Source organism: Rhea pennata, chromosome 3 (assembly GCF_028389875.1).
Source record: "Rhea pennata isolate bPtePen1 chromosome 3, bPtePen1.pri, whole genome shotgun sequence".
Taxonomy (NCBI): Eukaryota; Metazoa; Chordata; class Aves; order Rheiformes; family Rheidae; genus Rhea; species Rhea pennata.
This window is the reverse complement of record NC_084665.1, coordinates 81,126,579-81,142,774: the sequence shown is the minus strand read 5'-3', so window position 1 is coordinate 81,142,774 and position 16,196 is coordinate 81,126,579. Positions and strand designations below refer to the sequence as shown.

The following is a 16,196-nucleotide window of genomic DNA, read 5'->3' as shown; positions in this document are numbered from 1 at the left end:
AACTATGACTATCTAAAGTTAACTCACTAGTGTGTAATAGTTGTGTAGGTTTGTTCTTTAGCCAGTGGAGAGGAATGGCATTATTGCATCTTAAAAGACAGGTGTTAGGTAGCTGGGTTGAATCAAGATTTAGAGGTACCTGTTGTTACTGGCTATAGAATCAGCCAAGACAAACAGGTTAAATTTAGAGATAGATGGAGTGAGACAAGATGACTCCAATTCCACATTCCTATTTCATAAGGTGAAGCTATTGTCTCAGAAGCAGAGACCACAAATAATCCTTTGCACTCTTTGCAAGTGTTCATAATTGTTAGACTTGACTATTATATGCTTCCTCTCATGGCTTTTTAATTTCTGGGAACTTTCATGTCCTGAGCTTCAGTACAAGTACCACAATGTGACTGAGACTATGTAGGAAAACAGTCAATGATTACACAGAGCATTTCCCAGTTAAATGCATTTGATAGTCTTCCTACATTTTAACATTTCCTTTTCCCCGCACATCTGCATCTATGCTGAAGGTTCGGAAGATTTTACTTTGTTCTCTACCCAGTAATAGAGAGAATGTCAACATGTACTCATTCGTTTTTAGAGTTAACAGAATTGGCACATTTTAAGAAGAATCTTTGGGTAGTAATTCCAATTACATCAGAAGCAGAAAGTCTAAGAAATGTTTATATGGAAGGCTGTTCCTGCAAGCTCCCTAATCCAGCTCAAGACCTGGAATGTGGAACTGTGGGCATTTATCTGAACTAAGTACTGTAAGCTTCACCACTATGAAAAGTATTTTTGAAAGAGGAGTGTGTGTACCTACAAAGGTTGGGGTTAAATGACTACCTATGACATATGTGCCAGAAAGGTTCTGAGTGTCCAAACAAGGATGAATTGATTTAAAATCTGTCAGTCATGTCACATTTTTTGTTCATGACATGTAGGAGATCGTCTTTTGATCATGATGGGATGCGTCAAGTCAGCACTTAAAGGCAATCAACTTACATGCAACTATTTATTATCTATCATTTGTTAGCACAACTATAAGAAATCTCACTATCCAAGAGAGAATTTTCATTACACTTTTCCAATGCTTTATTTTATCATCCCTCCCTATGGAACAAAGCCACATCCTGCTATGGACAGAAAGATACAGTCCTGCAAGTCATATAGGGACAGAGGCAAAATGAGTAGTTTCATGTTTAGTGTAACTTCATATACACATTACCTTAAGGAATGCATGAACTCTAGACTATCATCTGATACAGAAAAGAGAGTCATGCAAGGATCCAGACAGATAAGAGAGTAAAGAGAAGAAGGAAACCACCACAAAGACTACTATAACATTGGTGAATTCAAGCCAAGCACAAGATCTTGGTAGGGCAAGTCCTCTGATGATGTCGTATTCAGGTTAGGACACAGTCAAGTATGAGCCTTTAACATGGCAGACACTTGACCCAAGTGAATGCTAGACACATTAGTTTGCCTCCCAGTAGGTATCTAGCCTTGTTGAGTGCTCCTTCTATGTTCCAGCACAAAGTTAATAAGCCCGATCTACAGCTGAGCCCACTGTAGCACATCTTAAGTGTCAGGAGCTGCAGCATAAGCTTGCTGTCTACACTGTAGGCACAGGTCCAGAACAACCCTTGCAGAAGCGTTGTCCTCATCTGGTTTAAGAGCCAGAGAACTAGGAAAGCGGCTCCCTAAGCAGTTTCCACACCATGGAACAAGCTGGGTTCAAATTAAACAAAGCCATATTCTTGGCAGGACAAAAGAGGTATTTACATAGACCCTGTCTATGTAAATAGAAACAGATACTAAGCTTCTCATTATGCAGGACTTATCTAAAACTAGATGGTTATTCCATATCACAGTGTTTCTGAACTAGCTGTTACACACCTCAACTATTACTCACTCTTAGAAGTTCTGCTAAAGTTATCATCCTTGAATAAAACTTCTAAAGGAGGAAAATTAAGACTTATCATACACTAAATTCCCTTTTAGCTCTTTCTGAAAAAGAAAAAGGTGGGGGGGGGGAAAGAAGCTTAATCTGCATTATCTCATTATTGACTCCTAGACATGAACTGAAAACTAAAACTGCAAAGGAACTAGTGTTTGGGAGGTAGGAGGGAAAAGGACTTCAAAAACTGCTTATTTTTTAAATATTTACTGAAAACATATGTATTATACCTAATCAACTAAAATAGTGTAATATTTTCATGTAAGATTTATAAACAGTGCAATTTCTTAAACCTAATGGATAGAAAAACATGTAAATTATTTAGCCTTAATATACTAAGAACCACCACCACATGGCTAGCCTATTAGAGCTAATCTTGGCTAGGATTTATACTGTAATGGTCATGTAACACCTGCAGTTGGTAACCTTTGGATGAGTCTGTGCTCCATATTAGAGGAATACTGCTGTAGGTAGAGCCCTTGCTTTGTTTGAACACAAGTAGATCTACTCAATCTATCAGCCTTTTTTATATGTTGTAGTTGCCTAAGCTTACAAGCACTTATAAACTACTTGTTTGTTCTGTAGTTGTTTTTAGTTGTGCAAGTTAAGATTTCAGGTTTCCTTTTATATTTCTTCTTTTGACAACTTGTTCTGCTCAACTTCATTTGAAATCCTTAATTTGCACAGCATTTTAGAAAAGGTCCACCAAAGTCTATTTGCCCAAAGTCCCTCTAATGTCCTCCTCATAAAAATCTAATTTATTCTGTGTAAGAACAGTTGTGGTTTTACACTACATTTCTGTGGTGCACAAGCTACTGGAGGGCTGAGCATCCTGATTCTGCTGATATTCCACAGCTCAGTGGGGAAGGTGTACAGAAACAGGGAGCACAGTTAACAGAACGACTTCCAGTCCTTCCTCTCTTATTTGGAAGTAATCTTCTACCAGCTTTGGGTACTAATAGTTTAAGTTACATTTCATGTCTTTAGTTATGAAACCTGCATGCACAACTACCTGAAATGCCTGTACATCAATGTATGCAGCATGGGGAATAAACAGGAGGAACTGGAGATCTGCGTGTGGTCGCAGGGCCACGATCTCATTGCAATTACAGAGACATTGTGGGATAGCTCACATGACTGGAATGTCATCATGGACGGCTATGTGCTTTTTAGGAAAGACAGATGAGGAAGGCAAGGAGGTGGAGTTGCTCTTTACATGAGAGAGCAACTGGAATGTATTGAGCTCTGCCTAGGGGTAGAAGAAGAGCCAGTCAAGAGCTTATGGGTAAAGATCAAAAGGCAGGCTAACATGGGGGACACTGTTGTGGGTGTTTACTACAGGCCACCTAATCAGGAAGAGGAAGTTGATGAGGCCTTCTACAGACAGCCAGAAGTAGCCTTGTGAGTGCAGGCCCTGGTTCTCATGGGGGACTTCAAGCACCCTGCTATCTGCTGGAAGGACAACGTAACTAGGCACGAACAGTCCAGGAGGCTCCTGCAGAGCATTGACGATAACTTTTTGACACAGGTGGTGGAGGAGCCAATGAGGAGGGGTATCCTGCTAGACTTTGTCCTAACTAACAAAGAAGGACTGGTTACAGAGATGTGAAGGTTGGGGGTAGCTGTGGCTGCAGTGACCACAAGACAGTGGAGTTCAGGATCCTGCATGGAGGAAGCAAGGCAATAAGTAGGATTTCAACCCTGGACTTCAGGAGAGAGGATTTTGGCTTCTTCAGAGACCCACTTGGAGAAATCCCATGGGTTAAGGTCCTAGAAGGAAGGGTAGTTCAGGAGAGCTGGCTAGTATTCAAACATCACTTCCTCCAAGGTCAAGAGCGGTGCATCTCAAGGAGAAAGAAGTCCAGCAAAGGGGGCAGGAGACCTGGATGGATGAACAAGGAGCTCTTGGCAAAACTCAGAGAGAAGAAAGTACACAGAACGTGGAAGAGGGGACAGGCCAATTTGGAGATTATAAGAATATTGTCAGATTATGCAGGGATGTGACAAGGAAGGCTAAGGCTCAGCTGGAATTAAATTTGGCAAAGGATGTCAAGGACAACAAGAAGGGCTTCTTCAAATACTTGGGTAGCAAGAAGACGACTAGGGAAAATCTGAGCTACTGAATGGTGTGGGTGCCATGGTGACGAAGGATACACGGAAGGCAGAGTTACTGAATGCCTTCTTTGCTTCAGTCTTCACTGCTAAGGGCAGCCCTCAGGAATCTTGGAGCCTGGACGTGAAGGAGAAAGTCCAGAGAAGGGAAGACTTTCCTTTGGTTGAGCAGAATCAGGTTAGAGATTTTTCAGGCAAACCTGACATTCACAAATCCATGGGCCCGGATGGGATGCACCCATGAGTACTGAGGTTGTTGGCAGATGTTGTTGCTAGGCCACTCTCCATCATCTTTGAAAGGTCCTGGAGAACTGGAAAGGTGCCTGAGGACCGGAAGAAAGCCAGTGTCACTCCAGTCTTCAAAAAGGGCAAGAAGGAGGACCCAGGAAACTATAGGTCAGTCAGCCTCACTTCCATCCCTGGAAAGAGGATGGAACAGTTCATTCTGGATGTTATCTCCATGCATATAGAGGAAAAGAAGGTGATCAAGAGTAGTCAGCATGGATTCACCAGGGGGAAATCTTGCTTAACCAATCTGATAGCCTTGTACGATGGAATGACTGGCTGGGTAGATGAGGGGAGAGCAGTGGACGTTGTGTACCTTGACTTCAGCAAGGCTTTTGTGACAGGACACTGTCTCCCATCACATCCTCCTAGAGAAGCTTGGGAAGTGTGGGTTAGACGAGTGGACAGTGAGGTGGATTGAGAACTGGCTGAAAGGCAGAGCTCAGAGTGTCGTCATCAGTGGCGTGGAGTCTAGTTGGATGCCTGTGGCTAGCGGCGTCCGCCAGGGCTCAGTACTGGGTCCCATCCTGTTCAACTTCTTCATCAATGACCCGGATGAGGGGACAGAGTGCCTCCTCAGCAAGTCTGCTGATGATACCAAGCTAGGAGGAGTGGCTGATACACCAGAGGGCAGTGAGACCTGGACAGGCTGGAGAGCTGGGCAGAGAGGAACCTCATGAGGTTCAACAAGGGCAAGTGCAGAGTCCTGCACCTAGGGAAAAATAACCCTAGGCACCAGCACAAGGTGGGGGCTGACCTTCTGGAGAGCAGCTCTGCAGAGAAGGACCTGGGAGTGCTGGTGGATGACAAGTTGACTATGAGCCAGCAATGTGCCCTTGTGGTGAAGAAGGCCAATGGTCTCCTGGAGTGCATTAGGAAGAGTGTTGCCAGCAGGTGGAGGGAGGTGATCCTGCCCCTCTACTCAGCCCTGGTGAGAGTCCAGCATAGGGCTACAAAGATGCTCAGAGGACTGGAGCATCTACCCTCTGAGGAAAGGTTGTGACCTGTTTACACCGGAGAAGCAAGACTGAGAAGGGATCTTATCAATGTGTATAAGTACCTGAAGGGAAGCTGTCAAGGGAAAGGGGGTCGAACACTTTTCAGTAGTGCCATGCGACTGGCCAAGAGGCAATGGGCAAAAACTGAACCACAGGAAGTTCCGCCTGAATATAAAGAGGAATTTCTTCACTGTGAGAGTGACAGAGCACTGGCACAGGTTGCCCAGAGAGGTTGTGGAGTCTCCTTCTCTGGAGATCTTCAAGGCCCGCCTGGATGTGATCCTGTCTAACATGCTCTAGGTGACCCTGCTTGAGCAAGGGGGTTGCCCTAGATGATCTCCAGAGGTCCCTTCCAACCTCAACCATTTTGTGATTCTGTGATTATGCCTTCATTCAACCTTACCGATAGGGTGCTTCATCCATGACTATCACTGTGGTATCCAAATGCTTACAAATAATTCTGCCAACAAATTTACTAGGCAATTTTGGAAAAAAAATGACACTTTTATGTGACGAAGTCTATACTACAACGCATGAAAAAATCCAACCTATGCATACCATAAACTATGTCGAAAATCATAATCACAGAAGGTAAAAGAGGTTTTTTTCTGCTTTATTCTGTATTGCTTTACACATTGTAAGGAGTGTTAAAAAAAAAAAAAAAAAAAAAAAACTAACCACACCACAGTGTGCCTTCCTCCAAAATGCTCTTCTATTCTCCAGTAATCTGTCGCTTGTCATTTGGAAAGTACTGGACGGGTGTGAACTGGAAAACCATTACCCATGTACTAGGAACACATGGCACAACTCAAAAATACAGATTAGTTTTAAGGCTTGTTTTGGGGGGAGATTAATTTACATTAGCTGTGCACTCCAGACCTCTGACTTTGTTGGCCATTTTCTGTCACACTTGACAAAGGATTAGAGGCCTCAAGACAATATTAAAAGGCTGAATCAGTGTGTGGGTCGAAGAGAAACAAAACACACTATCTTGGTGTCTTCACTGAGGAAAAAGAATGCAACATGAGCTCACCTCATATTAAAAGACAAAAATATCCACACACAAAATCTACCTCCAGACATAGATGTGTAGCATCTGGCTTCACTGGTTCTGCACTATCAAAACTGTTATTTTGTGTGATGGTTTGGACAGCATGAAATTGGACAGCAAAAATGCAGTGTTCATAACACTATTGTATCTTGGTGATGACACAGTGGTTTGAACAGACTTCTAAAATAACAGCATTGGAAACACAAACAAAAGAGAAATCTACCCTTTAACTATGAAAATTACTCTGAGAGGTAGAGAGTACTTTAGACAACTAGAAACATTTACTATACATACATATCTAAATATCTAATAGTAGATCACTCTAGCTAGTTTTAAACTATCCTGTAGGCTAAAGAGAGGTCAAGCTTTATGCTGTCTTGCCAGGAGAAGAGCAGACTGCCAATTTCCTAGCTGCCTTCTCGCACAGACTGCTCCGATTTGGTAAAGAGCTATTTGCAGCCTTTTTTTGTGTGTGTGTGTGTGTATGTATGTACCAGTAGTTGCACACTTCTGGAATGCATATGATTTTAAGCAGAGTTATTCTGCTGAAAACCTGATCATCCGACCCAAATATACTCCTGTATCCTTCACACTGCAAATTCTTTTGCCTTAGATTTTGGAGACTGCAGAATCTGATATTAACATTTTGAATGTTTACCATTTCATTAATATTTTGCTAGTATAGAACAGCTAATATTACATTAAAGATTATCTAGTTTGGATGTATATATACCAACAGAAGGCCAGGTTGCTAATCATTTAGCAGGGACAGGATGTAATTCTGAGTGAATAATAACAATAGAATGTAACTCTGGGTGAATAATAACAACAAAATAAATTAACTTTCTGTTGGATATATATTTACCTGAAGACAGGGAAAAGAATCCTTTCTTTAATATGTATTTCAAATATATTCTCAGGATGCATTTAAAGAATGATATCTCAATACACCCTTTTAAAGGGAAAAAAGGCGTTGCGAAATTCCCAAATATGGCCCTCAGACTCAATGAATGCACAAAATCAGAAAAAAGAAAAGATCATCTTGCTTAACATTGCTCTTCCAAGATCTTACCCAGTTTTCCTGCCTATCCCAAGTCCAACCGATGTCTGCGAAAGGGAGTAGCATCTCATTTACCTTTCATTTTCATTTAAAGGAAATATGGCATACAAAATATACAAACCACTTGTGAACAAAGAGTGTGAAGATTGTTTATAGATGGACATTAAAATTTGTTTCTGTGTTGAAGTAATAGTCTATTTGGACACTTATTTTTCAGTCTCCTTCCAACCACAAATAATGTTCAAGACTTAAAAAGTCAGATAAGAAAGTTTGCTTCCTTCCAAATTCCTAGTCTTAAAAAAAAATTACTATCTTGGCATGCTCAGTTCGAAATATCTTAATAGGATTTTATTTCAGAACACATAAACACATGTATTCTTGTGGGTGGGAGGGTGGATCAAATGACAGAAAACAAATACACACAGAACGCAAAACTAAAAATGAAACTACATTTCAGTTAGTTGTGCCTGCATGTCTTTCTGCCATGGAACTATGTAATCCTTTCCTTACTACCAAAGCAGCCCAAACCAGCTTATAGTAACTTCTGAAATCCACATAATTTTTAAGTAACAGGAAAGAAAAAATAAGAAATTATGTACTGAATCAGATTCAGCAAAAAATACTAAGGTCTAGTTCTTTACTGACACAGCTGACTCAGAAAGAACTCCTGTGTAAATCCATTCATAGGTTTGTTCAACAAATATGGGCAAAACTTCCTTCTTCTTTCATTTTACTACGTTTAACTTCTGGAATTTGGCTGTTATACATACCGGTCTTCTCTTATACAGTAGATATATAAAATGTAAAAGGTTGACAACCAAAAAAACAGAATTCCAAATCATTATGTCCAAGGCACAACGGTAGAGTGTAGCCCAAATGATGAACAATGCACATCCTGTAAAAATTAAAATAGCAAGATAAATATCAGTGATCAATAAATACTTTCTTACAAAGCTATCAAAAACTTGTTCATTTACAAAGAGTACAATTACGCTGAAAAGCAATACATTGCTACAAGCTTTACTACAATTAGGTTCTGTATATCAACACATGCAATGTTACTATGAGCCCCTCACTATAACACTACAAACAGGCACTGACAGCTCCTCAGCAGGTTTGCAATGCTGAGGAACAAGAATTCTGATTAGGACTGGGGAAAGCAGAAAGGTACAGATCATGATAGTCTATTACTAAAATAAAGGAGAAGTGGGATGCAGGGAAAACTGTATCTTCAGTAAAATAAAAATTAACCAACCCACAAAACTTTATTACTAGTACTGTATAAATTAGACAAACAAGAGTAGAGAAATGAACCCTCATTTTATGTTTCAGGAACATTCATATCTAATTAGTAAGCAGTAGTTGCAAAAAACATCTGCTAAGTCATGCTTTATATTTTTGAAAATGTAAAGGAATCATTGTCATTGCATGTGACAAACACACAGTAGGAACCAGATTTATCTTGTATGCCAAAGAGAATTTTAAACGCTTTTTCTTTTTTGGTTACTTCACCTTGAATAATGACAATTGCTCTACAAGATAAAGCATGTTGTATGAGTAGGATTACTACTTTTAGCCTATAAATGCTATATTCTTAAGATGACAGATTATGCATCAGTCAGTCTATCCCAAATAACTGTGAACAAACTGGCCAAATTCAGCTACATCTAACAGAAATGCAGGGTCACAGATATATTTTCCTGTAAGTTCGATGCAAACAGGAAGACAGGGAAAGGGAGAAGATACCAAATTAGCATCCTTTTCCCCCTTTCTCCCTGAAGACAATGCAAACTCAATATCTATCTATTCTATCTGGGTTGCTGACTGACCAGGCAGCACCTATATACTGACCAGATAATTAAAATGTAGTGTCTCTGATCAGTGGATTGATTACACTACAAGCGATAGGAGAATACAAGGCCTGAGGGTATTCAAGAGGGGTGCTACAGTGGAGCCACATATAGCTTGGGCAGGGACACTTGCACAAAGGACTTAAATCCACAGGAAACCAGGCTTCATTACTTCTGCTGCTCACAGAATGTATTTGCTTCCAGCTGCCATCTCAGCTTGAAAAATTCTGATTCTGTGTTTCTCAGTTCAAAACGCAAAAAGACCTACAGTCCAAAACAGTTAGGCTCTGCATGTGCAGTGCTCCCTCTGTTTTTAAATGAGAATTCCACAGACCAAAGTTCTTACAGTGCTGAAACCCTTGGTCATTAGTGAAGTCTGTTTTAATAAATTATCCCATAATAACTGTAAAAAAAGAAACAGCAAGATCATTGCAAATTCAACTATAGAAGTTCTATCATACAACTGATACACATACTTTTACACAAATAAGCATTCTCACTCAAAAAAAAAAATGATCTTTGATCGTCCTCTGTGTTGCGATACTAGTAAGTAACACCTGGGTTTCTACAGGTGTTTTGTACACTGTAATGTCTCACATTTCTTTTTCATTCAAACACAAAGGCTTGGTTCCACACAAAGTACAGGGGCTTTGAAATAATTGTAGAACTGCCAGAATGCTACAAATAATACCATGCTTGCTTAGTCTCAAACATGCCAAATTTAACATCTTCTCTGAAAAAAAGTCTTTTTGCATCATGAGATACGCACAGTAAAGGAAGAAACCTGACCAATTTCAAAGGAACTCCAATTTCACTCTATACTGAAAATTACTATTTTTAAACTGGAAATGAAAATAACACTGAAGAACAGCAAATGCCATGGGTTTGAACCCACATTTAAAGAACATCTGGGGCTAGCTATTAAGCTTCTTAAGGAAAACCTTATGTATTACAGATGCACTAAGCCAGTGTACTAGCCAATGCACAGTCCCAGTATTTACATGAAACCTAAAACTATGGTCTTAATGATCCATAGACTTAACTGTGATTCAGAGCCTAACAAATTGTAAGCAGCCAGTCAGGTCTGAAATAAATAAGTTCCACTAATTTTTATGTCAACATCTACATAGGTCTGAATTGTTAATTTTATTTTCACAAAATGTTACAAGTCTGGAGATATATCTAACTTTTCCTGATAATGTCAGTCAGGGTCAGAACTACGCTTACACCAAAAACAGCTTCAGCAAAATACAATGACCATGAATATATGCTGGAATTTCATCATAAAACAGCTCTACAATGTTCCCTAACTGCTATTTCTACCACATGAAGGTTGCAAAGATCTCCAGAAAACTGGCCTACCTATGGTCAGCAGGCCTCGTAGAAAAATCATATGAAGATTCAGAGTAGTTGGAATAACTAGTCCAACTGCAAAACAAATATTTGCCACGTGGAAAACAAGATGATGAATCTCTCTCCAGTTTTCACATGCAGTCTCATTGAAAGGCACAAGGGTGGCATTTTTTAAGTCTGGAACAAAACCTAGTGGAGTAACAGTGAGTGGGCTAATGGCTGTGGTATTCATCTTGAAGACTCCTGTAAAAAGAAAGAGAAAAATGACTGTGCATTAAACTGAGAATTATTAGACATGCACAAAGATTTTAGTGTTTTCTCTCTTTCCACTGTATATCCTCCATTATCATTAATGGAAATTCTACAAATACTTTAAAAATGTAAGCTAAATCCATAGCTCAGTAATGTTTTACCATCTCTTTTTCATGTAAGTGTTAGGCTTGAAGAAGGGTATAATTCCAAATTTCAACCATATGCATAAACACAACATTGGTTGAACACCTGCTACTATAACTTCAATTGCTCATTAAGACATCCTGTGTATTTCTCCCAGTCCTACATGAATAGACATTGCATTTTGATCTGCCACCTACTGAATGGGTCCATGATCTTAGGCAAAGTAAATATTAAGGGAATTTGCCAACCTACAGAAGAGTTGTAATGAGGAAGCAAACAAACAAAAAAGCTTATGTCATGTAAGTCTTCTTTATGACACACAAAGTTGTTCCTCTAAATAAGGAATGGAAGTTCTTACAGGCAGAACTCATGCTGTTTGGCTGATTAAAAAATCAAAACCAAGGACAGTCTCATCTTCTGATTTTCTTGCAGAATCATCTGGATGTCCCCTAAGCAACATATGATCTTGCACTTACTAACCAGAGCAGGCAAAAAGAAAGCAACCAAGAAAACAAATAAACAAAAAACCACCCCTCCAAACAAAAAACACCCCTACTCTAGCCTTTTAAAACAGTAAGTAAATATTAATGTTTCACCTCTCAGTTGATCAGACAGTACCAAATCAAAAAGGGATACAACCAAGTTGCTAAGTTATGACAAAGCTGCAAATCTTGCTTATGCTAGGTAGACCAATTGATTTCCCTGAAAGACTGGCAACACCTTTGACTGTCCATGGAACTCCTGGAGAAAATTTGCCAGTTAAAAGAACTGATTTCTAATCTAAAAATACATAGGCATTTTTCCTGGTAATAATAAATATTGCAGATTTTCTTTACAGCTTAATTAAAGGAAAAAAAAAACTCCCCTCCAAAAACAAAGCAAAAAGATTCCCATAAAAAAAAATAGTACGAGAAACTGGAAAATTTCAAGATATTACCTTTAAATTCCTAAAAGCTAGTCTCTGTAAGGAACTGGACTGAATGTTAGAAGTAGTCCCAGAAAGTGTTAGCAGTCCAGAATGTCTTTTGAACAGATAAAGACCAATTTCTAGCTACAGGAAAAATACTGTTTCTAGAAAGCCTCTTAAAAAGAAGAGAGAATTCTATTTCCAGCAAAGTATGTATGTATGACCCCCTACTGTTGCAACAATAGAGATTATACTGAGTTCTGCTTTGATTCTCATTAATGAAATACATGCATGTATCAGTGAGCAAACAGACTCCATAATGTCTAACACAGACGGATTTGCCTTCATGTAAAGTTCCGTAGAGACAGTGCATGTCCCTGTCTTGTGTGCTTACTGTCACATAATTAATCTGTTCAGCAGACTTTCAAGTCATGATTAATACATTTAACATTTCTTGCCATCTAGGATATACTTAGTATCTCTCTGTCATTTGAGACTGTTTGTTGGGTTGTGAAGGAATTTGGAGTTGTTTTAGTTTCATCCATGTTTTTTATTATTCTCTATCAACTTGTGTGCAAGTTTTAAGTAAGTTAGCTCCCATAATAGTGAGAAGAAAGAAATCATGAAGAAAAACTCAACCTTCTTACAGTTCCCCTCAGATGCCTACAGCCTGTCACAGGTAAGTCATGCCACAGAATTTGCAGAGACACAGTGCAGGATCAAATACTAGCATGGACATAACACATGGTTTCTGGATAGAAATGATCTTCAAAGCAAAAGAAGATCTCCTTTTTACTAAAATACACATACATTCATTTCTTTCGTAACAAACTCACCTTTCTCTTTTCACTCCTACATCAGTCTTTCTACAATGGTTAACTAAAGTGTGTGTTCTTTGGCATAAAGAAATTCTATATAGTTATGGTACCAGTAACTATAGTGCCAAAACAAATTCATGGTCTGGTTACTATATATGCATCATCCAAACATGTTCCTATTTTTCTCCAGTTTTTACATAAGAATAGAGTAACTAGAGTAACAAGAACAGTTCCATTGACTTAACAAAACCATTCACACAGAGTAAGTGTGAGAGTTGGTAAGAATTTGCAGGACTGGAATTTTAAAGTGCTCATAAATTGAAAGTCATTGCTAACTCTGGATAAAAAACAACGTTTGTGCTCATCTTGTCTGCATCTTGTGATTGTTCTCCTGTTGCTCCTGTTTTCAAACAATACCATGCTCTAAGTCTTTTGCAAGAAGCTATCAATTCTGTATCTTTATACATTGTATCTTCATCTGTCTAATAATCTGCCATAGAAGTATCACTAAATATGCCATCATTTGGCAATGAAACAAATAAAGACAACTAAATTCATATACACAGTCATAAGGCTATCAATTCTACTTATGATCAAAATGGGCCTAACAAGTAATTTCAGTTGCGTCTGATTACAAATCCACGAAGCTTTCCAGAAACATATTTTTTTTTTAATAGAAAGTTTTGTACAGTAGTGTTGGGAAAATAAAGGCTACCTAACTCTTTTTATACTCGGCTGTAAAGAACCACACATTGGAAGACCAGAAATCCAACAAGCCCAGTCAACTACATGGCACACGATACTCTCATTCACCTCACAACCGGGCCAAAACAACACTCCCTTTGCTAGTCACAGATACTAAGGCCACCACTGACCATCCAAAATTATCATACTGGAGAGATGTCTCTCCAACAGGTTTTGATCAAGTCACTTTATAGTAAAAGACTTTAAATGTCCATAGTGCTAAAAAAGGATGTTCAATGAGAGTCTGGGTGACCTACTTTGTTATCTAAATTAGAACCCAGGAGACTAAACGTGGGCATGTCTATTTTAAGCTTTCTCTTTAATACATGAAAGTCTTCATATAATTAGAGCTGAAGCTAAATTACTACTCACAAATATTGCAGCACTGGTGACACACTAGAAAACAGATAATGGAAGGCTGCAAAACTTCTCTGTTAAGATATCTTAAAAGCTTGCAGAAATGGATTTATCCTATCTGCAAATGACACAGGGACAGATAGCGCCACTGGCTCCTAAGAACTGCTCATGAATTTCAGCTAGGGAGTCTGACTGAAAACTACCACCAACAAGCAGGCATACATGACTATATGCTCTTATCTAAGGTATTTATCCATAGATAACACTAGAAAGACAAATATGGAAAGCAGTAACTGCAATTTTTAGATGAGACCCGACTTTTATTGCAGTCCAGTAATATTGAAGTATTGACAAAACTCTGCTGTTCAACAGATGAGTGCGCAGTAGTGCTCTGGTATCTCACGGTACCAAAAGTCTATTTTGGAAGTATGGAATCAGACATTTATTTAGGATTATTTCTAGGAAAGATTAACATAATAGAAGATTTGGACATGCGTATGTTAATGTAAGAGGCTAAAGATATAAGCAATACAGTCAAATCATTTTGGAAAAATTATGGAAAAAAATGGGAGGCGTAGTGTCACCTGAAGTGTAAACATTACGGTGTGCAAGATAAACAATTAAAACCAATATTTTTAATACCCATTAAAGTAATTGTGGCTTCATATGGATTTAGACTTATCAAATTAAGAACTGGAAAACACAGCTGATAGGTAACTCAAGCAATTTATTGTCCAAACATTAAAAAAAGAACAAATACTGGAAAAAACTCATCAGTGATACTGTAATACTAACCTATCAGAAATTACTATAGTTAATAGCAAAGCCTACTAAAATAATTCTTTGTATGTGAACTTCGTAGAAGAGGTCCAAAAATATGATTTTTTATTTAAAACACCTTTCCCTCCCCCCCAATCCCCAGAGGTGAGTTTATTGTAGGATTTTTCTATAATCAGGACATCTTTATACAAGACATCAAGATTCCGAAAACCATTCCCAGAATTATTTAGTCCCTGAATCCACAGATGTAAAAATGCCTAAATATATATATATTTACATACATACATACACTCATGTATACACACACACATTTTAATGGATGTCTACACAACATTCACAAAACATAGCCAGAACAGAAGAGTTTAAAGTAGATAGCTACTCTGTACTGTCCTATATCAACTTGGGTAACTTGTTTTTGTTCTGGAACTAACTCCAGTTGCCATCTATTTTATTGAGAACACTTGTAGCCCACAACCATACCCTTCAGTATTGCTTAAGTGAGCTTTTTTAAGCCTTACTTGAATAAGTTTACATGACTTTGAAGTGGAGATGCATTGTGCGATCTAAAGATAGAATCAAGTTCAAGAATTTATCATACCTCCAGAACTTTAATTACTTTTCTATGGTCTTGCAGTGCAAAAGCCGCCTTGAGAATCTAGACAATCAATAATAATTTCTTTGCTTTTGTGAACTGAAGACAAATCATTAGTGATAGTATAATTAAGCTAATTACAGCTTTAAGTTACCAGTTTCTGTTTTATAATGAAGTAGGAGTGAATGGAAAGTGGTATAAGATATATTTCAGTATGCTCTTTGGGGCAAGTTCATTTCCATTTGGTAAACGTAAAAATTTGTTAGTGTTAATCTACACATTATTCTAGACAAAAAACCCCAATATATTCATTGTACATAGTTAACAAAAATATCCTTACTAACACAAACATTCCTACTATATACTCAACATAATAAGCTGTATTATGTACTAGCTGTACTATAGACCCTGGAAATATAACTATAATTGAGCTTATTTTGTGTTTGGACTACATTACAGAGATGCACTGAAAAAATCTTGTCAAGGGGTGCAGCCACAACTGTCACTCAGTAACCTTTTTTTTTTCTTCCAGTTTAATTGGAGCTTGACTTTAATCCGCAGCATGCAAACATGAAAAACATCATTTGTTAAAAAAACAAAAAAGTTAAATCCCCCCCCCCAAAAGAGACATTGCCAAGATGGTGAATTTTCTACACACAAATTGCAACAACATCAGCAAAACTGTTTCAAAAATACCCAACTGCGCTATTATTACAGCGCACAGATTAGGGCTTGACAACTGTGTCTACATGTGCACAACAAAACCTGGTAAGCTTCAGAGAACCCAAAAAGGGAATGCTGAGTGTGACAGGATTATACTGAAAAGCAGATTCTTCATTAGCCCCCCCAAATATAAACACTGTAGATCTTGGAGGAAGGGAGAAAAGGGGGAATTCAGAGAAAAATCATTTTAAAAAACTGAAAGACTCTAAACAGAAAACA

General features: G+C 38.4%; 1 protein-coding gene across 2 annotated transcripts in view; it reads right to left on the bottom strand.

The window, feature by feature from the left end:
* Positions 1–16,196, bottom strand: part of BVES (blood vessel epicardial substance) — a 34,676-nt gene that overhangs the window by 17,543 nt on the left and 937 nt on the right. For both annotated transcript variants that reach the window (XM_062572696.1, XM_062572695.1), the window contains exons 2-3: positions 10,670–10,903; positions 8,228–8,352 (exon numbers count right to left, since the gene is read on the bottom strand). In XM_062572696.1, the coding sequence (XP_062428680.1) occupies positions 8,228–8,352; positions 10,670–10,892 (348 nt within the window). In that variant the 5' untranslated portion in view covers positions 10,893–10,903. The remainder of the gene's footprint in view (positions 1–8,227; positions 8,353–10,669; positions 10,904–16,196) is intronic.